General features: G+C 40.9%; 1 protein-coding gene across 2 annotated transcripts; it reads right to left on the reverse strand.

The window, feature by feature from the left end:
• Positions 1–1,351: 1,351 nt before the first annotated feature.
• LOC113167442 (protein Wnt-2b-A-like) lies at positions 1,352–15,930 on the reverse strand. Of its 2 annotated transcripts, XM_026368062.1 has the most exons (7): positions 15,885–15,930; positions 13,054–13,148; positions 11,382–12,235; positions 8,661–8,881; positions 5,871–6,148; positions 4,350–4,614; positions 2,278–2,603 (listed from the first exon to the last, which is right to left on the reverse strand). In XM_026368062.1, the coding sequence occupies exons 3-7, from the start codon at positions 11,558–11,560 to the stop codon at positions 2,374–2,376; spliced, it is 1,173 nt and encodes a 390-aa protein (XP_026223847.1). In that variant the 5' UTR covers positions 11,561–12,235; positions 13,054–13,148; positions 15,885–15,930; the 3' UTR covers positions 2,278–2,373. The 2 variants fall into 2 exon arrangements, with proteins under 2 accessions (XP_026223848.1, XP_026223847.1); XM_026368063.1 differs by lacking the exon at positions 4,350–4,614 and having other exon boundaries at positions 1,352–2,603.
• Positions 15,931–24,888: the final 8,958 nt, after the last annotated feature.

Consider the following 24,888-nt stretch of genomic DNA (forward strand, 5'->3'; position numbering starts at 1 on the left):
AGCGATGGCTAAAGATAAAAAAAAGTGAGCTTCAAGTTGTAAAACATCTGTGATATCAGTTAAACCTGTTGTGTCTTGCTGCCATTTGTGTGCCCTCAGTGAGTTGGGTCTGTCAAGCAGACATCGCTGTTTGCCAGCTGTGAAGACTGTTTGCCTGTGATACTGTGCTACAGGAATGCTCTCAGCCTGGCATCCAGGACACAGATAGCTGCCACAGGACACTGGCAGTAGAATAGTCTCAGCGACTGATAATACCACCATGGGGGACAATAGAGCTTATCTTATCTAATGGAGTCTTCTAGGGCTATTAAAAGACCACTTCTAGGATGTTGAGAGCTCTTGTTGTTACAGACGAGGTTGGTAGACTGAAAGATAAATTACAAGCGGCCGTATATTAGTCCATCAAAAACTTTGATTATAAAGCAGTGTCGCAAGAATGTGCTAGAACTGATGGAGGAAACTCAAGAGAGCAATTTCCTTTGTCATGAAACCGATGAGCCCAATCAAGCCTGAACATGGCTACATCCTGTCTCAAGAGCAAGGAGAGGTGATGTTATTACTATTAGATATTGACCAACATAGCATGGTGGACTCATGCAGGCCTTACAGGAAATTGTAGTGTTGTTATAAGATAGTACTCAGTAAAAATGCTACAGAAAGAACTGTATCACAGTATGTTTATGCAGTTGTACTCTGCTGTTAATTTTGTACTTGTCTGATTTCATGTTATCAGGAGTCTCTGGGCTCCAATATAATAGAGACTGATCTTGACTGAGACCCTGGGGAGCAGAAGGGGCTGAAGCAGAGAAGATTGCTAGAAAGTATTCCCTTTGATAAGCTGGCCAAGATGCCTTTGATTAAATGTGGTCCCAGCAGGAGCTCACACTGGGTCCTCTGTGGCACAACCATGTCCAATCACCAGCTATCAACAGCCCTGGGTAATTACAGTCATCTAGTCATTAGCCTGGGACCCACCTGGAATTCCACATTGCGAGGGGTGGGATGAGGCCAGCAGGGGTTGGGGTTTAGGTTGGGCCTTTAATCAAACACTTCCCCCCCCTTGACTGATATAACATGCCCCACCCCTTCCACATAGAATCTGCCTTTGTTGATGACATGGATTGTGTTATTACTGCCCCCGTGTCTCTCAGCTCACACTGGTGAGGGGCACTGGGATGGTGTGTGTGCCTGAGTGTGTGATGGGAATAACATGGCAGGTTATGACAGCAGTACAACAGAACTTACTATCTTGTTTGGTCACACTGATTCATTCTGCTATGTCAGCACTATCTAGTCTCTTGCCTTCGGCCTCTGTGTTTGGCTCACTGAACAAAAAACAAAGATTCCAGTGTCATACTAATGCACCATATATTTCATACGAACATCTGTTTAGATAAGGCAATATACACAATGTTACACAAGCAAGCTGGAGAGCAGAGAAGTAAAACATGTCTTGTGTCGCTGAAACATGTGAGTGAATGACCATTCACAACGACCACTTTTGATTCTTCTTCTAAGTGGCAGTTTGTCATTGTACACACTGAAGACTAGAGTACAGTATGCTGCATAATCACAATAATTGGGGGGGGGGGGTGCTCTTCTCTCTCCTCATCAGCTGATGTAGTGCAGTCTCTCTTTACAATTTAAATAAATCACTTTTAAAAAACCTTCTTTTTTTTTCTTCGTTTTTTAACAGTTTCATTCAAAGTTCTTATTATGCATCCATCCATTTATTCATCTCCCTGTTCTCTGGTAGTCCTTTGCCCAGATCTCTGTTTGTCCTCACAAAACCAGAGTTATACTTAGATGTCCACTTTTCAAAGTGCACTTGTCAAGCTACTTCCCAAAGTTTGACCAAGTATTCTTTTTGGTAGATAAAAGTGTATTTCCCCCAAAAAAGAAAGAAAATTATGTAAATATATGATGTTGTTGTAATAATACTGGATATGGTTGAAGGCTCCATTAATGTAAAAATGTATCTTTAAAGCATCAGGAAAGCAGCAAACCATTTTAACACAGAACCACGCCCTAAAAAATAGGTGGTCTCGTCTTAATCTTTGATAAAGCCCAATACACCCGAGCCTCAAAATGTTCACTGGTTTTGCTGTTTATCTGATCCCAGCAGTTCAGTCACTAGGCAGTTCACAAATGGGAGCTAATGGGTATTAATTCATATTGTTGGGAACTGAAGTTTAGTGCTATCATGGAGACAGGTAGAAAAGCCATGCAAATGATGAACTGAGATGAGGGCAGGGAAGGGCGGAGACACAGAGCATTTTTGGACAAACTTTCGCAGAATGCCACGTTCCACAGGATGTCCTGCAAAGGGGAAAGGGATGGGGTTGCAATGCAGGGGGAACAGAGGGCATGTCCTCAGGTCTGGTCCGTCGAATCAGAGGAATTGGGGGCCTTGCACGTGTGCACGTCCACGGACTCTTCACAGTCCATGCACTCCACAGCACAGCACCATCTGAATTTGCATTCGCACTTGGTGATTTGCTTAACTCTTGTGGTGTCGTAACCTCGTCCACAGCACATGATCTCACAGCCGTCTGTGTCTTTTGATGTCTTATTGCAGACCCGTCCTGTTGTGCCCAGTGAACCTGCACAGAGTAAAAAACAGTGCGTAGTGTTAAAGCTATTTTCTTTTCAGATTTTTTGTGCCACAAACAAACAACTGGTAGATAACCTGCATAGATTGCCAAAATCATAAAAAAAATAATAATTTGATTAATTAATCACATAATTATCTGAAGCTCTTTCAGTAATTGAATAATCTTAATTTTTATATAGCCTTCATTTGCACAAAGGTGCCCAGACAACAGATCAAACTGCTGACCTTGAAGTTAGGTGCTATGCACCTTAACCATTTGGCCATCAGTTCACTTAAGTAATAGTTAATTAAATTTTTCAAGCCAAAGAGCCAGAGGTTAGCTATTTTTACTTTGTAAACATTAACTGAGCAACTGTTTTCACAATTTAGGTTGCTCACAGCTGAGTAGTTTGGGTACGATACCAAGACGGTATCGTTGCACTATTTAAATGCAGCATCTTTTGTTGTGTTACATATTCTTTGTTTTAAAACGAGCTGAACAAACTCACTATTACAAAACAGGGAAAAGAAGATTTTTTCCCGACCCTAGCTACTTATAAATTCAACTTAAAAAATGAACCCATGAAAGTCATGGGCTTGTGGGAAATTTGTTAAAGGCAAAAAATTAAAAACAGTACTACAAAAATACTAAAACGAACAGAAGTTAGTGATAAAGCTGTGCAATTTGATGGTAAAGCAAAGTTTTCTTGTGGAACAGAGACCAGAACTTTTACTTTGACTATGGAGTTTTATTTGGTTCAGTGTAAGATTTGCAGTAGCCAATGTTGAGTGGATCATAGTGTATAGTGGTGCCATTATTAATGCAGTGGCATATTGTCGGTGTCTTATGTGACTGTCATCCCCACAGAGATTAGTGCTGGTGTTTGGTGTGAGAAGATCCCTGTTTGAACTGCTGCCTATTACAACAAGCTGCCCATAGAACAACAGACCCACACACACAACTATGCAGTGTTGGTAGAGTGGCCTATAGTTACATTGCCTTTCCCAAGCCACTGCTCCCTTTGAAGCCACTCTGTGTGTGTGTGTGTGTGTGTGTGTTTGTGAGGGTTAAATGGACAGTGGAGCGTGACAGACAGACAGGCTCTCACACTCTGACGCCCACTTCGCCCTCCAGCTATGCTTAGTTCAGACAGACACAGAGTGAGAGAGACTGTGACAGACAGAAGTGATTCTTTTTTATCTCTCTTTTTTTTCTAAATTGACTGCTTGTGTCCCTAGGCTGTGGATTCCAGTGGGAAGGTGAGAAAGAGGGGGAGGATGCACAAAGGTATGAATAGTGACACAGATAAAGGGACAGGGGAAGAGGGAGAAGTGGACAGAGCTTCCTGAATGATAGAAATGTTAATGGCAAATATCATCACAGCTGGCATCAACAAGTTATGTTTGTTATGATCAACAAACCAAACAGAAACAGTCATAAATGATGAGGTGCATCGTGTAAAGGTTGATCAGCACATCCCCTGCCGGGTTGTGTATATATGTCTCTCTGTGTTGACAGAAACTGACAGAGGTCAGGTGGTCACAGAACAACCATGTCCCCAGGGTAAAGGGATATTAGCTTCCACAGACATGGGAGGACTGCTGTGTTGTCTACCATTACTCACAAACACAGTAGCCATGCATGAACATACACACAAAATACACATAACAAACATGGAGCAATCCATCAACATCCACAATAAACTGACTCTCTTCCTTTCAGTCCAGTCTACCTGCCTTAACTCTGACATCTTACCTACTGATTTGTCTTGCAGGCAAAAATTTGGAGATTTCTCAAAATAAACCAGGTCGTTTTTGGTGGGCTTCCTGAGAGCTTTGTCGGCTACGGTGAATCCTGTACCATCCTGATTCATCGTCACCTCGATAGCCTTGTTGTACTGCACCCTCAGGTAATCACCGGTCTTCCTGAAGTCTGACATGGCCCTCCAGCATGTCCGCAGTGTGCACGAACCACTCACTCCATGGCATTTACATTCCAGTGTCATGAATTGTTTCACTACCTAAATACATACAGAGAAGTTGTTGTTTTATCTATCAGCAAATTTGGATTCACACATTTTATAAATGCTGCACTAAGGCAGGAAACTTTTTTAAATGGTTGTGTTAGAATAAGTTAGATGAATGCACAGTTTTGTTATAGTTGTAGTTAATTTTTAAAATTTTCATATTTGATTTCCCAGGTTCACCTTGTATACAACCCCAATTTTTTTTTTAAGTTTAGAAGTTCTGTAAAATCTATATAAAATCAGAATGCAATGATTTGCAAATCGTATAAACCCAGATTTTATTCACAATGAGAAATGTCAAAAACATCAAATGTTAAAATGCCATTTTAAGAAACAAATAAGGTAGTTATCTCAAAAAAAGCTGGGACAAGGCCATGTCTACCAAGGTGTAGCATCAGTTTTTTTTTTTTTTTAACAACAGTCTGTAAATGTTTAGGAACAAAGGAGACCAGTTGCTGGAGTTTTGGGAGAGGTGTATTGTCCCATTCTTTCATGATATATAATTCTAACTGCTCTGCCTATTCAATAGGCACCCCCATACCAACAGAGTGCAGGCTTTTATAATGATAACAAGCCACAAGGTTCCTCTCCTCCTTAGTCCAGTATATGCAGAGCCAATGTTTTCCAAAACAGAATGTTACATTTTAATTAATCTGACTACAGAACAGTTTTCCGCTTTACCAAAGCTTTAAATTCACTTTTTTAATGCTGTGTATTCCCGAGGATCACGGACATCCAGTCAGGCTAGTTCCTTGTGCACAGAGATTTCTCCAGATTCTTGGAACTTTTGATATTGCAGTATATGCCGTATCCAAAGTCTATGCAATTTTATGAAATTGTCAATTTGTAGACACAGCTTCTGAGATATTGGCGAAGCTCTGCCCATCTTTACTTTTGAGAGGATCCAACTATCCAAGATGCCCTCTTTTTACACCCAGTAATGTTACTGGCCTTTTGCCAGTTAACCTAATTTGTTGCACAATGTTCTGCAAGCTCTTACCACTTATCGTTTTCCTAAAATTGTACATTTTTACAGTTTAAATGGGTTATATTGTGAATAAAATATGGGTTTAAGAGATTGCCCTTTGTTTTACATATTTTAGCGTCCAACCTGTTTTTTAAATTGTAGTTGTATATCCATTCACTTTCAGAGGGTACTTTCAGAGGGTACTTTCTCTAGTGAGTCAAGCTATAGGGCAAGCAAATGCTTGTTAACGCATCATCATTTGGGTGAGTAATCACACACTTACTGTTCTGCCACAGCGGTTGTTGTGTAGATTCATGAGTGCCCGTGCATCTCTACCAGTCTCCTCTTTGGCATCTATGAAGGATTTGGCAATCTTTGCTCCATAGTTGACATTATCACTACAGCCGCCCCAGTCAAAATCTCCTTTGCCATCTTTATCTCGTCCACGCTTTTGTGGGTCACAGCTACACGTCTTCAGGTCCCCCTGGCTGCAGGCGCGAGTAAGCGCATAGACAACTCCTGCTGAGGAGATAGCGTAGACAAATGCTGCTTCAGGGCTGTCTGAGAAAGAGAGACAGAGAAGGCACAAAATAGGATGTTATTCATACAATGCTGCACACTAGATTCTCCAAGACCTAAAGTTTAGCATTCATACAACACTTACACATTTTAACATGCATACACAAATACAGTGCCATGACCAGACCTGGGTGTAAGCCATCAGGATGTGAAGGTGCAGCTGACATATCAGGGTTGATGTGGAGTATAGCACAGCTTTGTTTAAATATTATCATGGATATAATCCTAGCCATGGGGCTCTCCTCTGCTCACATAAATTGTTTAAATACAGACACAGTGATACCCCATTAATCAGGGACAGGGTGATGTCATGATAGCCTTATCTACCATTGCTGTGCTCATCTGTTCCTGGTTGATCTCTTAAGTTCTTCGTCTGTTTTGTGGCCAAAGACACAGGGAGAATTAAACAAAGTGTTTGGTCACAGCTGCTTTTTCAGGGCATGTAGATTAAGTGCCCCAGAAAGAAGAGAAATAAGAACTCAAATCACATATCTGCAGGTTGAATCATGGCAACTGGACTTTTTTAGTCAGTCTTACCCTCAGACTAAAGAAGCTGCTTGGATGAGTAGTGAAATGTTTCAAACGAACATGAATGAAGTCTGGTTGCCATGACTGAACTTCACCTCCCCTGGATGACTGAGAATCTTCAGTAACTCAAGTTGCATAAAGAGAAAATTGGTTTTCACTTGGTGCCTCTGTAATTAAAGTTTACAAAAAGTCCTCAAAGACAGTTTTAGTGACTATCAAACCTTTCCTCTAGCAAGCCACATGTTTTACTTACCCACAGGAATCATTAAAATTGTATCCTGAACTATTTTCCAAGAAATGTACACAGTTCATTTATGATCACTGACTCTACTTGACCAACCCCAACTCATGCACTGCATACATAGTATCTCATGTGGGGTGATGGCTGTAGCCCCACTACTACTAAGTGTAAGAACTTCAAAATGGTTCTGATTGTTGCTTTCACATAACAGGGTGCAATTAACGTTGTAGTCTCTTGATGATTTCTAAAGAACCGTTACACCCTATGTGCATAGAATGCTTTTCAGCTGCACTTTTCCTTTGTCCAGCTCACACCTGACAGAACATGTATGCTTTTATTTTAATCAAAAAGACTTGCACCTTATACAGCAGTTATGTATGCAAGATGAAGCATCTGTTTCTCTGAGCACTGCCAAGTTGGGGCTGACAATAGGAAACTCTGATCTCTAAAGTAACGTATAACTGCATAAGTGTAGCAATGGTTTCACCTGAAATACAGGTTGGAAGAAATTAATAGAAAATATGAATACTTCACGCACGCTCTCAAATAGTAGCCTAGATGGGTTCCTGTGATTCAACCTGATTGCATGTGTTTGGTGAGAGGAATGGGGCAGTTGTTGCTGGGGGTGGGGGGGGGGGGGGGGGCGGGGTGTGTGTGGGGGAGGACGGAGGAGGGCATCATTCAAACCTGTGCTGTTTGTCTGACAGTGAGAATATCTATAAATATTTACATCTACATTACTGTTTATTCCTCTCCACAGACACACACACAGCCCATATCTCCATATCTGCTACTTTTTTCCTAGCACCGTCAGCCCCCACACATGCTTAGGGTGGCTGGAAGAGGGACAATAACAAGCCAAGGAGAGGCACTGACATCAGATGCTAAGTTAGTTTAGACAAACACCTTACTTTGTACGGCCTCTATCCCGATATGCTGCCATGAACTGCTGTGAATGAAGTGTTAGCTTTTATGCTTTTCTCCAATGTAATAGTAGAAAGCATATTCCAAGACCTCAACACTAAAGATCTAGTATCATAGAATTGGAGTCTTTACAAGCTGCACTGCATACAACAGTGATGTGCAAGTGCATTACTGCAGCCATGCTCTGCACACAAAATGCAACAGTACAAATCTACACTGCTGCAGATCATTGCGAAATATCTACATAAGTAGATGATTAATTTCTTATGCAAAATAACCAGCTCACTTCAAGACATCCAGGTGTTTTAACTGAAGAGGTCCTGTCCCTGTGTTGTTAGATAAATGACTCAGGCTGTCTCCAGTCAACTCCTTTCATATGGAGGAATTATACATGCACTGGATACAAAGACAGGGAAGAAATATCCATGCATTTGTGCCTGTGTGCATATGTGTATATGCATGAATCTGTTACAAGGCGAAGAGGTCTGGCAGAAGTGGAGAAACAAAATGACGACAAGCCCACAACTCGAAGCCTGTGTGTTTATTGACGAGGCAAAAGGCATTACAACAGTCCATTAGTGACTATAAACAAGAGCATACGTGAGAGTAGGAAGGAACGATTGGAGAAATAACAGAGCGAGGGAGAAAAATTCGAGATAAGGCAGTAAAAGTATAGAAGGAGGGGTAAGAATGAGGAGCGAGATGGTAGCAGATGGTGTTCAGTATCCATACTGTTCACCATACAATCAGTTATCAGACAAACGTTTTGTATTGAACTTGTGAAAACACATGTGAACTTACTTCGTTGCAGAACACGTCCAAAGACAGTTTGGTCTCGATCCAGTGTGCTGCAGTTCCAGCGATGATGTCTTAACTGGTGCTGGCACTCTTTGATCCACTCTTTGGTGCCCACGCCGATGGCCTGCATGATGTCTGGGTGGCGTTGGCACATTTGTCGCTGCTTATTCACCAAGCCTGGGATGTTGTCACAGATCACACGTGCTCCCAGTGCACCAATGTACCTGAGAAAGCCAAAAAACAAGGCAGGTTTTTACCTGAATCAACACTAAAATGGGGTTTGTGAGCTCTCTCTGACTTAGACTGGAACACAATGCGTTGCAGTGATTGATGGCATTTTGCAGATGATAGTACTCATAGGTGCCCAGATGTGATAGATGTATGCACATGTGGACGCACACTGATAGCGAGTGGTGGTGAGTGGCATGAAGGAGTGCTGCAGTAACAGCCTTCTGTGAGTCAGAGTTCACTACACTTAACAGTTTAAGGTTTGTGAGTAGGAGGGGAGTGGAAACCATCTACTCCGCTCTCCAAATAAATAAGCACTTAACCTCTCCCCACAAGACCTGTGTGTGTATGTGTGTTTAAATGTTTCCCAATGGGATAGTTGAAATCATGTTGTCACAAATCAGAGCACGAAGTCTGGGGGCCTCCAATAACCCTGTCAAACTAGGACCCCATTTACTCACTTTACTCCTCTGTCTTCTGCCTGATCGTTCTCATCTTACTCAAAGTTTTCCTGCACGCTTCTTCCAATCTTTCTCCCTGTCCTAATAAAACAGGCTTTTACAGCATCCTGTCAAGATAAATGCTGCGCCGAGCTTGCCCAAAATAAACTCTGAGCCTAATGATGGCATGCCTCTGCCTGTGCGCACATGAGACCTCTTGCAGTTCGGTGGCCGTGGAGCTTCGGTGGGTCAGCGAGGAGAGGTCAGGGGAGCATGAAGCTGTGTGGTCGTGTTTTATGAGGCTGGGCGAAACGACTGAGACTGGAGGTTCTCAATTCCCCAGAGTGGGATTAGAGAGGAGGAATAAGAACAGAGTGCTCATCAAAGGAAAGAGCAATTCACACTTAATTTTCCTTCTCTATTTTTCTCTCTGAATGTCAGGAGGTTTTATGGGATAGTAAATCAATATCCACAGGTCTAAAACTACATGCTGTCACACCCTGTGACTAGATTGTGCGTCACAGGATAAAGACGAGGGTGATGAATAAGGCCAAGGAAGGCTTCACTTAACTTTTAATGATGCAGCCACAACTTCTCCTCTATGTTACACCTGTGTTACATTTCGAACCCTCCTGGATCAAAGTAGTCTATCTAGATCTAGTAGTAATCTGATCATATATTCTAGCTTTGTCAGTAAGAAGGTGCTGACACCGTGTCAGATTCTGCTTTTTATAGTTCAGACTATTGTGTGTTGAGATTTAATTACCGCATATGTGCTTTGTCATATTTCACCGAGTGGCCGGATCAGCTTGCCGTCATTTCTGTGACCTCCTTGGGTGTCGAAGCGCCAGATCTGTCCATATCATCACTCAGCTACTGTACAGTCCCAGGCATTTAATAAACAGTTAAATTCTGGATCCTCCTCCACTAAATTCCCCTCAGAGCCAATAATGCCCAGCCAGAGCCTTTACACACACTCTCCCCACTGCTCCCCATAACTGCTTTTAATCTACACAAACTATTAGGCATTCCATCACCCCCATACCCGCCCACACACAGACACTTCTCCTATAAACACACTCACACACATGGACATTTTCACTTACATTACTGCACAGGCAATAAGATATTTTTTCAGCGCTCGCCTATGCTCTACATGGCTGGTTTTGGACTATTTCAGTAAATTCTCAGTGTGTGTGTGTGTGTGTGTGTGTGTGTGTGTGTGTGTGGTGAATTAATGACTGCTCTGCCTTGTCTAATGTAGGCTCCAGCTGAGCCGAACACGCGCTCAGCCAACAGCTTGGACATAAATTATATTTATCGCTCTATTATTATTATTTCTCAGCATGGCAGGCCAACAAACTGACACCAATAAAACGCTTTTTAGAAACAAAATCCTAAAGACGTTTGAATATATTTCACAATCTCGTGATTGAGGTTATTTCCACTACCAGTGTCCCAAGGTGTTGCGTTGGCCTCCCTCCCTGTTCAGGTGCAAGTCAATCACAGAGAAATTAAATGATGACAGAAAAACACTCGGAGGTTTTTCTTTGCAGTCATAGTTATAAATGATAGCATGTGAAAGCCTTTAATTCACACCAGTTCAGAATAGTTTGAAGCAAAAAAAAAAAAAAAAAAAAAACTAAATGGACGAATAAGCTGGAGAAGAATAAAGTTTAAAGCGTCAGTGTGGTCCGCACAGTGCTGTGTCCTCAGTGGTAAATTAACATGTTGTCAGGGGGCTGCTGGAAAACCACTGCTCCCTATTAATTGGAATGGGTTTTGTTTTTGACTTTGGAAAATGATTATTAAAACAGTCATCATAAGTTAAATCCCAAAGTCGGGCAGCAGTCCCAGCCTCGTTCACACCGTGTGGCATTCACTTACCTGCCTTCTACACTTAGTTTCTTAAATCATCTTTAATAAAAGCCTACTAATAGCCTACTGGGGCAGTGTGAGGGGGTCTTCTAATAGAAAATATTCCAAAACAACATTTGTAAGTCTTGTTGCAGGCAGGTAGGCTTGTGCGTGTGCGTGTGACTGCGTGCGCACTCACCACCACGAAGAGTCTGCTCGAGGCGTCAGCAGCAGCAGCAACAGACACGCACAGTAAATCCGCGAGCTGGCACCGGGGGTCTGGGACTCTGAGGGTCGGGATGAGAGTCTGACTCCGGGCGAACCACAGCTCCGAATCCGCGCTCCCTGAAGGCTCACAATCCGGTTTAAACCCAGCATGGCTGCGCTTTTTTTTTTTTTTTTTTCTTTTTAGCCACCAAAGTCCCCCCTCCCCAAAAAAATCAATCAGATAACAGAAGAAAACGCCAAAGTTTAATAGATTAGGTTTGATGTGAAGTAGCCTGGGTTAATCACTCATTCAGTAGACAGGCCTCATTATCCAGTGTGCGGCTCCATGCTGTCAGCAGTGGGAGAAGCGCGTTTTTGGTGCCATGTGCGCACCAGACCCATGTGAGCTCGTCTGGCTGCTGAGAGTAGGTCTACCTGAAGAGGTGAGCAACAAGTGCCGACTGTTGAACGTCTCCACTCACGTCCACAAACAGATATCCTTAGTTTTTGCTCAGCTCAGAGGTAGAAAAGGGTCCAAATAAAAGCTGGAGCCAAAGGTTCGTACATGCGTGACTAACTGCGGTTCTGTCGGGACTGCTCGGTCGGATGCTCGCATCGGTCCTCTCCTTTATCAATGCGCGGTGGACAGAGTGAGAGCTGGGATAAAGAGCCAGAGAGAGAGAGAGAGAGAGAGAGAGATGAGGGAGGGCTCGCTCCTGAGAGTTCCTCACAACCATTGGGCAGATGTAGGGGTTATAGAGTTTGACTAGGAAGGAGATATTAAAGACGGATGGATGGCATGATGATGAGGCTGAGGTCGAACCGGTCCTAGTGTGAAGAGTTCATCTGGAACCACAGACAGAAAATATTAGAATTAATAATGGCGCCTTCATTTTACAACATAATAAAATTGGACAATCACAAGAAAATGTGATGGTTTTTTTTTTCACAGTTCAAAGGCATTTTCTAATCAAAACAGATTTTTCGTTCTTAACATAACTTTTAAAAAGTAAAGATGTTGCCAGATGTAGAAAGTGGATGCACGAGCAAGTGACCACAAATAGAGAATATGTGATGATAATAACAGTTGTAGTATATAGAAGTTTATATACCCTACTAGCATTTAGTACATTACATAAAGTATTTAGCCTGTTTTATCTCAAATCTATGGTTTTATTGATTATATAATCTATTGAATCATCATAAAATATAGTTATGATGATTGCATTGCACTTTATGCTGTTCCTCACACTCAGACACATACTTAAACATAAACCTTGTGGAACATGAACCTAACAAAGTACTGTAGAAAGAAAAAGCCTTTAGCTAAATTTTAAGTACTTGGTTTTTGCTGTTGCAGAAAAATATGTTAATTAGATTTGGTTAGTAAATGTAATTAGTTCAGGAAGTAGATCTGTGACATTATTATTATTAAATGCGTGTTTAAATATTTGTGAGTTTGCAACCATGCACCACCTAAAGCTCAGCACAAGTGAAAGTAAAAAGTAGGGAATGTGGGACTGTGAGATCATAGCCATATTGTCCAGTGGAGCAGCACTATGGCTTAAATATGAACCACGTGTGTAAGAAAGAGAGTGCTGAGGCAGTGTAGGGATAAAACACACACACATACACACACTATACATTGCCCCAACCATCCTTACCTTTGTTCCCATGCTTTTATTTGTGTGTCTTCATGCTTGGCAGTGTGCTGACATCAAATCTCTGATGTTTCTCTCTGCCCTTGAATGGCTCCTGACTGGATATGATTAAGAAAACACTTGAGTGCAAAGACCGTTCACAAACTCAAAATACACTTTTATTCACTGGCAACAGTTTGTACAGTTTTTATCAGTATAGACGTCTCTGGAGAGGTTGGGATAATGGATTGAAAATGCCACAGTTGATTCAGCTGACCTAGTAATACTAACAAGCAAGTAAACAAATCAGGAAAATCCCTGTCGGAATTGAAACTATTAGAATTAGGTATAGCTGTTGCAAACTGCTATTACATCAAAAGCTTGGGAAAACAGTTCTTGTGTTCAGGCCAAAGCTCCTGTTAAAGCTAAGCTCCTTTTAGAGAAATTTGTATTTCTGCTTGGAGCTCAGCAGGCAGGCTGCATTTGGTAAGGCACACTTTTCAGTGTTTTCAGAGACCTGCACAAACACAGAGTAGAGTGTGTACAGGTTTGTCAGAGGCTGTGAGATGGGGTAAAGAAGCTGAGCTCTGGCGAACATTTTGTACGCTGCAGATCAACTGACTATTTTCTCTACATTATTTTCTGCTAAATGAAAGGGAATTAGGGAAGCGCAAACATGGTTACGTTATGCGGCTAAAGCTGGAACAGACTTTCTCTCTTTCTCTCTCTTTCTCTCTCCCAGCCTGTGAACTTGACCCAAACTTTCTCTTCAAAAACAATAACACAGTCAAGTGCCTTCTTGTCAGTAGGAGGAAAATGTTGCCTCGATGTACAGAGTCCAATCTGGCAACCATCTTCTCAGAGGAAAAGTACTGACAGAGTTTACAATGTTTGAATGCTGCACTGGGGTAAAAGGGGGATAAAGGTAAGATTTACGGAGGCAGGGATGTTGGACTAATCCAATTGATTTCAGTGTTGATACAATATAATCACTCAGGATTATTTCTGAAAGGAAAGTTGCAGTTGGAAAAGAGAATGGGCTGAATAAGCCAAGGGCAAGCCAGAGGCATGCACTCTAGGTGGAAGAGTTGGACTAATGGCCCAGTAATGTGTCCCCTGTGGGGATTATGCTAGGGGTTGTCACCAGTCAGGCAGTCCAAGGATGAGCTCACTCTTTATTCCCATCCCCTGGCAGCCTGAAGCAGTGGGGACAGCCTGCTGTCAAACCTGGCTGATTTCCCATACTGATGGGACATAAACTCCCTGGGCAGATCCACCCAGCAAACAGAAACAAGGGACAGGTGGAGGAGGAGCAGAAATATAAGAAAAGGGTTACGTGTGATTGGGGATGATTTTGAGTGTTACCATCATTTCTCAACTGTGCAACCAGCCATCACATGTGTCCAACAGGACACAGTGCCCTGGGGTGGACAGTAATATCAAGTTCACAAAGACAGATGTAACAGGAAATCTTCTGGCCTTCTTAGATTGGCCAATACCTCAATATTGAAGTATTCAGGTCACCTACACATTTATCAATATTTACTCTCTGACTCTCACCAGCCTCTAGAGCACAAACCGGGTGTGACTAGAACCCTACACCACCATGCATACGAGTACAGTTGCAATAACTTTTCTTCTGCTCACCTGCCACATCTATGATTAAGGTTTTTTTTAAGCATCTAAAACTACTCGGTCAAGGTCAGGGAAAGACCCTGCTTGTCAAAAGAAAGAGGTGAGGACAGCGGTTTGTTTGCCCAGTCATTCACTCCATCCTCCTCCCTGCAAGTTTTTGTTGTACTAAAATAACAGCATATTACTTCCATGTTTTACTTCTCAGAGACAAGAAAGTCATTGCTTGCAGGTCACTTGTGAATTTGTTTGAAGCATGCTGTAAGCACGCGACCAATACTGTTGTTTTTAGAGAATAGTCTTCATAATAAATGTTTTACTTTCTGTAGCAACCCTTATCGGAGATGTATTTAATACCCATCATGAGGATAAAAGGATCTGGCCTGAGTGACTGTTTAGATAATAATCAACTGAAAATCCAGTAGCATTCGTAAAGCTAATGAAAGGTCAGAATACACCACACACTCTAAAAATACACAATCCTCTTGGGACAACAAGCTCCAATGTACATGTGCATGCATGCACACCAGAGGGCCAGAGCTATGATAATTTATTATCTTGTAAATTTAGATTTGCCAACAGAGATGAACTGCATTAACTAACAGACTCCAGAGTCTTAGTATTGTGCTCTGTTGTCAGCCACTTTCCTCTAGTGCAGAGAGTGCACCAAAAATCATGTTTTTGGTTGCGCAAATGCAAAAAATGGTCACAGACATTTCTAACTGCTGTTACCATATGTACCCTATGATAACCATGACTGGCCTCTACAGGGCTAAGCCCAACATACCTGTGACCCTTTCTTTCTTCATTCCCAGGATAGCCTGTCATTAATAGATTTTATAGCTCCTTTGAAGCCACAAAGTGTTGGTAGATGCTATGGTGATAATTCTATAATAGACTGTTTACTAAGTCGCAGGAGGATGTCATCATGCTGGACAAATTCAGAGCATGTTCATTCAAACATGTACACACACACACACACACTTACACTAGAGCAAGTGATACAGATGACATCAAAGGGATACCCAGGCCAGAATGGCTTCTTTGACTTTTAACACATCTCAAACACTTAGGAAACAACAGGCACAACCCACTGACAATAAATAGACTGGAGCAATAATACTAAAAACAAACACGCTGAAATTATCAGACATACATCATCCATATTAGATAGACTGGAATAAAGTTTAAGCCAACTGTAATAAACCAAACTAAAAAGTTACCTCTATGGATGCTGGTCATTCTTACAGCACAGTATCTCCTCGCTCCTCCTGTGTGGAACTGAGTTTGTGCTGAGTAGTTTCCTTTTTAGTAGGGAACTGTCTGTGTGACGTACGCTGTAGGTCATGGGCAGTTGATCACATGGTGACTAGCTGAGGTAGCACAGTGAACAGAGCTTTATTTTTTGTCTTTAGTCTGCATACTATTTATGCAGAAGGTGTAATGAGGGATCAAGACTAAAATCAGAGCAGCTACCTGTGTTTTTATGGCTGGGAGCCTGTTTGTTCAGAAGCTGATTAAAAAGTGTTAAGAAACCATTATAATTAGTCTAGTCATTTGTCTAATTCATTATTTTGGTTTAAAGGCCAGCAACTTTAATGTATTGATTTAGTTCTACTGCAGCTGTTCTAATAAAAGAAAAGCTCTGATAAACCCAACATGCCCATCACCAAATAAAGACTGACAAAGTAAGCAACTATCTGGTGAGTAATTTGTCATAAATTTAAATATTTTTTTTAGGAAAACATTCATGAATAAATGTTCTACCCATAGGTTTTCATGTCAACATCTTTATTTTCCTATATACTGTATTTATTATTAAACAAATCATACATTACATATCAAAATAGACAAAGGGCAAAAAAGGGGGTGAAACTTTGAACCCTCTCTGTTTGGCCAAACTATAAATTGATGTCCATGAAACCTTTACTCTAGGTCACAGTGTGGCATGTGCCCTGGGGGCTCTGCGATGGAGGTAGCATAGACTTTCCTACTAATCTCTACTGTGGATGCGTAAGCTCTCACACCATAGGATAGACAATTAATTCTGCAGTGAAATTTGTATGGGTGACCTGTTTTTTTTAGGTTGAATTCTTGAGTGTGGGCCATTATAGCCCTTTGGCAAAAAGCTGCATGGTGAGGGCTTTAGGAGAGGTCCCTCCACACCCTGAGTGATGAGAGCAGACTTTAACTGGGTGCAGGTGCACTCAAGACTGTCGGACAGGGCCTTTGAAGTGGGAGCCAACTGGGACTCCGGCCCATCTCTACCAGTGGCCAGCACAGACACATTCGCTTTCAGTTAGCACTTTCTTGCTGTTTTTCTTTTTTCTCCCCATTTTTCATCTATGTACATCTTTAAATATGAACCATTCACTCTGAAAACTGTAGTGTAATAATTTCAACATCATGTTTGTTGTTACAGTTGAACAAGTATAACTGATGAGATGATGAATGCTCAGCATTTAAGATGCAGGATTTGATCATTTACATGCACGTTATTTGCCTGTGGATATATTTGTTCATTTTTCCACCTCTCACTCAATGAATCTTCTTTTGTGTCAGAGCCATGTTGAGCATCTAGAGAACTGTGAGTCCTCAGACAACCTGATCTGATTTTTCCCATTTAGCCTTATGTGATGAAATCTTGGATTTCCTCACTCTCACGCTCTATCATCTGCGTGTCAACAGGACACATCCTATCTTTGGAGCTGCTAAACAAGCAAACAAAATCATGTCAGTTCTATTACCCTAATAGAGGAATAATACATATTCTTAGTCTGAGTATCCAAACATACTGTAAATATGCAAGTATGTATGTATGCACACATCTTATTAAACAGAAAAAGAGAAATGAATGGCTGTTGTGATGTAAGCTCCCTGTAGGCAGCTACATCTGGCTCCTGTTAACCACAAGCGTATAAAAAGTCAAATGTGGTTTAGTCCCACGCATTCTGTAGTACATACACACACACACACACTGGGAGGTATGACTCCAGCATGGTGGTCACCCCCACTAGTTCTAGTTCCAGTCTCTCCACTAACATGATCTCAGCAGATACCAGGAGTCAGACAGGGACTAGTAACATTGATAACAACCCCCATGTACAGACTCTAAACAAAGTACTAAACCATTATGAATATGAATACCTGGCTGGATTTCATAATCAGTAGTTTTAAAGGCATTTGACCATAAACCCAAGTGTTGGACAATTTCAAAAATATCCACTTGGTGGCACTATATAAAAGCCAGGGCATCACTAAAGTGAATTTCAAAAGGTTTCCTTATGATGGTGTTATAGGAAAAATATGGATAAGTTTGGACCAAAGCTGTGAACCAACCAAATGATTGATATTGCCAATCAAGATGATAGTTAAGTGAAAAATTCCATACATTGTCTGTTTTCAGCTTTTACGCTGGATTTGATGGTTTTCATTGTCACATATAGACCTAAATTTGGAACCTTGGACTATGGGAAAATTATTAGTAAATGCACTGAGAAAATCATTGTCAAAATTCTAAAGTAACTATAAGATGCAACTCTAAATGTCCTCTGGCGTCACTTGTGTAAAATTATAAAAATGATCATTGTGACTTAGTGTCTCTGTATGTACCATACTGTAAGTTGAGTCACAAGTCCAGAGCACACAATGAAAATAGTTGAAGGCAGCTACTGTACCAAATAAGAATGCTAAAATGTGTTCATCAACAGGATGTAAGGGCTAGTTTATGTAATATAAACAGACACTCACAGACAAGCAAGTGACCAGACTATCTCTACATCCCACACATCCAAACAAATCAGTGTACACTCTGACTTGGTGACACATAGCCATGCAATGCTTCACTAAAATAATGACTCATTGATCGAACAGTCATCATTGCTGGTGATAGTGAAATTGTTGACACACGTTTAAAGCATTTGCTGTTGTTTCATAGTATGTAATTGATTTCAAAACATCATTAACGAAGGCTTTTAGAAATCAGTTGTAGTTTATGATTAATGTTATCACATCCTTTCACCTGATTAGAGACTAGAGTTTAATCTCATTTCTCCAACTGTCTAGGAAAAATCTAGTGTAACAGACATCACTTCAGTCACTTGTTTTCTTGACATTAATATGTAATGTCTGAGAAATATCACCATATATGTAAATGTAATAGCGCTAACATTTGACAAGGCTCAGCTTGTACTCGCGTCACCAGCAAGTTTATTTGTTTTCCTCCTGAATATTTGAGCAATGTCTTTTTCATCTAAAAATCTTGAACACTGTGAATTAGTAATACCAGTTAACCAGCTCCATATATAAGCATTTGAATCTGCCAAGCTGATGTCAAAAACGCCAAGAGGTTGTGGGTATCCGAATGAAATAATTTTCTTGGTGAAGAACACCAGATTTCACGCCATGTTTTAACAATAGTTGTGTTGTGGCCACTTGAAGCAGTCCAGTAAAAGCTGGCATAACTTTGGCAGCTAGCTGGCACTTGCCCTGGACTGTCAGAGTGAAATGTTGCCTTTATGTCAGCTCTCTGTAAACTCCACTATCTCTGACTGTGATGGACGGCTTCTCATGGTCTCTGGAGATCTGACACACATCGAGATACACCAAGGCTTAGATCAGCTTCTGGACTGCTTCAAGGACCTGGAAAGATTTCCTGGCTTGTTTCTGCCAGGTTTCAGTTGATGGTGCGCTTGACAACTGGCTCTTTTGCGTTGTTTCAGCGTACTGCCCACACCGTACTGGAGAAATTTACATCATGTACTCAGATAACGTAACAATACAACAATGTAAAATGCTACATGAAATTTCCTGCATTTAAACTCCTACTCTAGTAGAAATACCTCTAAAAAATATTTAGATAATTTATTTAAACTAAAATGTAACTCACCCACTGAGCCAGCACAAGCCAGTGCTCCCTTTGTACCCTTCCCAAGCCCATGTAAATGGCAGGTAAATCAGTATTGTTAATACTGTTGCATTAATACAATAGAAACATGTTAATTTACTGGAGCTTTTAGCTATTGTTGGATAGTTGAATACATTGGTCCACATCGTAGAGGCCTGAAACTGTTTTTCAATTGAAACCATTTGAAATGTTCAGAGGAAAAACATCTCAGTGACATGTACAGTGTTTGCCAGTGGGCCTCAAGTAGATGCAGCTTTTTTACAAGCCAAAAATCTTGATTTTATTGTGTAGTACTGCCGTGTATTTTATAATCGTATTGTGTGTTTTAATGTCAAAATATAATATGAATATTAGTACAGCTGTAATATAAATGTAATCGAGTAATCATATCTGAAATATAGTAAATTTTAAGAAAAAATAACATAAAATTTGAGTGCTTGAGTTTTACTTTAGCCTTCTCAGAGTTGACTGTAGTTTCTAGAAGTTTGTTTCTTCTGGGTAACCATCTCTTTTATAGTTGCCTAATGATAAATGAGGTATTTATGTGGTAAATATATATAGAAACTTGTTGTAATGTAACGGATAATTACTTAAGTTTTGACGACTTTAAGTTAATATAGACACCTTTTCTATTGCTGATCGGTTGTAGTTAACAATTGTTCATGTTGGTAATAGTCGAAGTCTAATTATATACTGTGTAGAAATTAAGATTGTATTATACAATCAATTGTGTTTTCTTGAATAGTTGTTGTTCATGGCTACACCCACTTCTAAAAGATTTATTCAATCATTTACTTTATACTTAACTGGTAACAAACTCCACAAGAATATCGGAGAGGATACTCAGTCGTCCAGTTTATGGTTATCCCAAAATTACTGTTCAGTGTCAACTGGACTTGTTTCACCTTCCATCCAGAAGTTCCTGAACTGGCTTCATCAGTTCTGGAATGTTCTGGAACTAATGGACCTTCTGAGTGGAAGGTGAAACATCTTCAAGTACTTCAAGTCCAGTTGACACTGAACAGTAATTTTGGGATAACCATAAACTGGACGACTGAGTATCCTTACCGATAATTTTGTCCACAGCAGTTTTTGGATCCTCAGGTACTTATCAAGGTATCTATTTCAGTTGATGGGTAATATTTAAGCTTTTTCTTAGCATTTTAACCTTAACTTTCTTAGTAAGTACTAACTATTACATGTGATAATTACCCATTACATGAACATAGTATTCCACATATTTATCAGGAAAATGTCTAGTAATTAAAGGGCATAATATATTGTGGAATTAGTCCTTAATGAATAGCTCTGCTTTAAATAACTAAACCCACTCTCTCCTAAAAGAGTACCCTAATGTACAGGAGGTCTGCTTTGCTCAACTGACAGTGAACCTCACATACAGATGAGGAAATGCCTGAATGTCTAACCATGTACTTTTAGTCCAACTCCAAGCTTTTCTTTAGTGATCTTCTGCCAGTCTATTCTCCCACACTGAGCGCTCTCATATTCAGTTTACTATCAAACAAAACTAATTTATCAGCAGAAAGTGATCACATTGTTTAGGCAGAAATGTACAAATGTTTAGCATATTTGTTTGGGCATACTTAAAACTATAATCTATTCCAAAAAAAAATGTTTGACCTCACTAGTACCTATGTCACAGCAAGGGTGACTAATGCTAAGCTACAGGAAGTTATCTGCACCCTAGTTTCAGCTTTTCATTGTACTGAAAAAAAGTATATTTCTCAGAATGTTGAAGTATTCTTCTTATTGAATGTACAAAAGTCAACTGATGGGGTCTTTAAAGAATTTATGGTTTTAATTTGAAGCATACAAAATATGTATATGAGTGATTCTCATAGCATAGACTAGGTAAATTAGCAGTGAACTGCTTAAATTGAGTCTACGTCTTTATGTGTAGGAGAGGAGATTTTGCACTGCAAGTGGCAGACTGCAACTTAGTTTACATGGCATTGCATGAGCAACAAATTAAAAGTCCTGTAAATCCTGCAGACTTATCAGCCTGCTTTCTGTGGGATTTGAAACAGATGCTCTCTTCCTCATTCAATGTGTATGTGTACACTGTAATAGACTGTTAGCAGGGGAAACACATGTCCACATTAAGTGGTTTCACTGATCAAGCTGATATGACTAGAGATGAAAGGGCAGAACGGGAACTCGTCCCCCCCCCCCCCAGTGCTCCTGCTGTGAGCTGTCAGCAACAATGCCCACAGAGTCTGCTTGCATGTGTTGTGTATGCTTCCTTAAAAGTCATTTTAACACTGCTGCTTAAAGGGCTGAATAAAATACAAGGGCTGGATGATCAGAGAAGATCAGAAAAGCTATCATCGATGCAAACTTTGGTGTTTGTGAACCAAATTACCCTTTTTTCTGTCAGAAACAGAACAAACTTCACAAGATTTTATAAATGTCTCCAGAATGAGAACAATGAACAGGAAAGAAAGAGAAGGAGGAGAGCAGAGGAGTGACTGATTGCAGGGCATCTGACCAAATGGGAACCAGAGACTGTGAGATGTCAGAACTGCTATAGATTTATACTTTACCTGCTCCCCTGAGATCTGCCACACATACACACTGTCTGAGAAGAACAAAAGAAGGGAGAGAAATGTGAAAAGGTATGGGCACCAAGTCGTAGGTCAAACAGTGCACAAGGATTAGTAAAAGACGCCTACAAAGATGAGTGAGAGATGGAAGAGCAGAGAGTGAGAGGGTTGGGTTAGAGGAGAAAACAGCAACATCAGCTGGGTCTTATTTAGATCAACCTTTTGTACTCTGAAAAGAGCCATGTACGCCTGCATGTACATCTGCCCTCCGCATGTTGGACTACAATGGGTGGGCTGCCCTTTCATACTTTTGCCCCTCTTCATACTGTCCTATATCTTTCCCTTGGGTGCTGGAATGGTCAGAACACTGTTTAAAGACAAAAGCTGTAAGGGTGCTTTCTGGGAAAATATTCATTATGATACTACTGATTCAATATATAAGGTTTTCGTCCCATAACATTTTCTTAGCTTTCTCAAAACATCAATATAAGGTACATCAGATACACAGTGAAAGTCATTCTGGTTACATTGTTTAGGTGGTAGGACAACATAAATCATCATAGAACATTTACTTTCTCAAGCATAATGACACCTGGTAATGAACATCAGGAGGTTCCCCATCAACCGCCACTGAATGGTTCCCCATCGATAATATACGTTGACAACCCCACTTTTATTAAACATGGAAATCAGAAAATATAGGTATCATCATATTATCTGTGCCAGTGGAGAACCTAGGAGAACAGTATTTGAGAATAGGGCTATACAAGTGAGAACCAAACTGTTTGTCTAAATTGGGTTGGAGGTGGAGGGGTGGAGGACCGCCTTACCAGTTAAGACTAGAGTAGAGGCTAGACCACTACCAGAAGTGTTTATGCAAAAAAGAGCAAATTGCACAAATACCTTAAACACAATCTCTACTCCAACCTACTTCAACCACAGGCAGTCCAGTAGACCCATACAGACCAGAGTAAGGGGTACAAGGACAACTTCAATAGTAGCCTAAAAAAGGTCCACATCGGCATCAAAACAGAACAACATGCAGGAGCTGTACCTTACAAAGAGGTTAAGGCTGCAGAGGACAGCAGGTCTGCAGAAATGGCAACAAAGACAGCAGCCCATCTACCTCCAACTACCAGCAACACTGTGACCTCAGTGGTATAAAGGTTTTGTTTTCAGCTTCACCCTCTTCAGCCGATAGTTACAATACACTTCATAAAGACACTAGATACTCAATGGTGAGTGATCAAAAAAAGGCAGCACACCAACCCATACAAAAACAATATGCACAAAACAGTGGCCATATTCATCTACTCATCAGTAGACAAGGCAAGGTTAGAGATATGTGTATTAGGCTTAACAGAAAATTCAATATGAATAGCTAAGCCACTACATGATAAAAGTTAGTGTCCTTCCGGTAATCCCCAAGCCATTGGCAAATGGGCAGCTTGCCTTTACCCTCCAGGTGGAAGGTTAAATCCTGCTTCTGGCAGCTTGCTGGGAGTGTAACTGACAAACACATATAACAGGACATGCTGTCTAACAACTAAAAGACTATCTACCAACTTAAAGACTGCGGAGCTGCTAACTGTTACTTTGCTGGTTGGTCTGAATTACACCCCCTTTTGCCACCCTCAGACCCTGATTCAACTTTAACTCCTATATACAGTCAATCACAGCACAGGTGATTCCTGACTCCTGACATGTGTTTCTTTTCAGTGGCCAACTTAACTTACCTACCGCTCTTTCTCTCTAGCCTTCCTCAACCCTTGATGAGTTTACTTCCCTTTGAAAGAAAAGATACAAGAGGGTGTGCCCCACCTGTGCCAAAGACCTAGTAGTGGATACAGATATATATACTGATGTACCAAGTTAATCCTCCAGACTTCACTGACAAGGTCTCTGTTGAACACAGCTGTAATATCTTTTGGGATGTGTTGACCACAGTTTAACATCGAACCCACTCATAATGTAGGCTTCATCATTAGACATACAGTCAATTCTGCTTGTGATTTTGTTCTGTTTTTCAGCTATAAAAAGGTGAGTTGCTTAATGTTCTTGAAGGATCATCTGCATATATCTGACAGGAAACCATGGACCTATTAGTGTGCACAAACTGTGACATGTCACAAACAGGTGGCAGGTGTGTGATTGTGTCGATGTGGTGGTGATATGTACCCTGCTACAAGTGACTTTATCAGTAAGTCCTTAGAATTAAAAAGTCACATGGACTGCCAGACTGTATGTAGGTATGACTGTTTGAGGAGAAGCATATCCAGATGTGTGCTAGCATGCATGCGTGCGGAGGCCTAATGGCCCACAGGGACTGTCTCTGATCACACAACACACAGAGAACACACACATCACAGCAAGAAGCACATAAAAGGCCTGTCAAAGAAACTCCTTAGCCCCCCTTACAGGAAGACCCCATTACATCGTGTGCATTGATAAAAACGGTCCCCCTATCTGCCCTGTGGCTCCCGATAGCCATCTCTTCCCCTCAGTGGGTTCCTACTCAGTTCTGACTGGACAACTTGCCCCCAGAGAAGCAAAATAATGGAGTTAAGGAGTCTGTTTATTCTTGAGATAAAACAATTTTACCCTTACTTAATGCCAGTTCCACCATGTTGCTGGTGGGCACACACGTATTAGCATGTTGTGTTTTGAATGTGTTCCGTTATTGCAAAATACTGGCACACTTTGTGTGTGCGTGTCTGTGGGAGGGAGCAGATTTAATCGATTTACTTGGTCACACTA

This window comes from Anabas testudineus, chromosome 7, assembly GCF_900324465.2.
Source record: "Anabas testudineus chromosome 7, fAnaTes1.2, whole genome shotgun sequence".
Taxonomy (NCBI): domain Eukaryota; kingdom Metazoa; phylum Chordata; class Actinopteri; order Anabantiformes; family Anabantidae; genus Anabas; species Anabas testudineus.

Bases quoted from the DNA above. Each gene is read 5' to 3' on its own strand.
- LOC113167442 (XM_026368062.1), bottom strand. From the start codon at position 11,560: ATGCTGGGTTTAAACCGGATTGTGAGCCTTCAGGGAGCGCGGATTCGG. The intron at 8,882-11,381 runs GTGAGTGCGCAC...TGGCTTTCTCAG, and splicing joins CGAGCAGACTCTTCGTGGTG to GTACATTGGTGCACTGGGAG. The intron at 4,615-5,870 runs GTAAGTGTGTGA...GTATGTATTTAG, and splicing joins ACAACCGCTGTGGCAGAACA to GTAGTGAAACAATTCATGAC.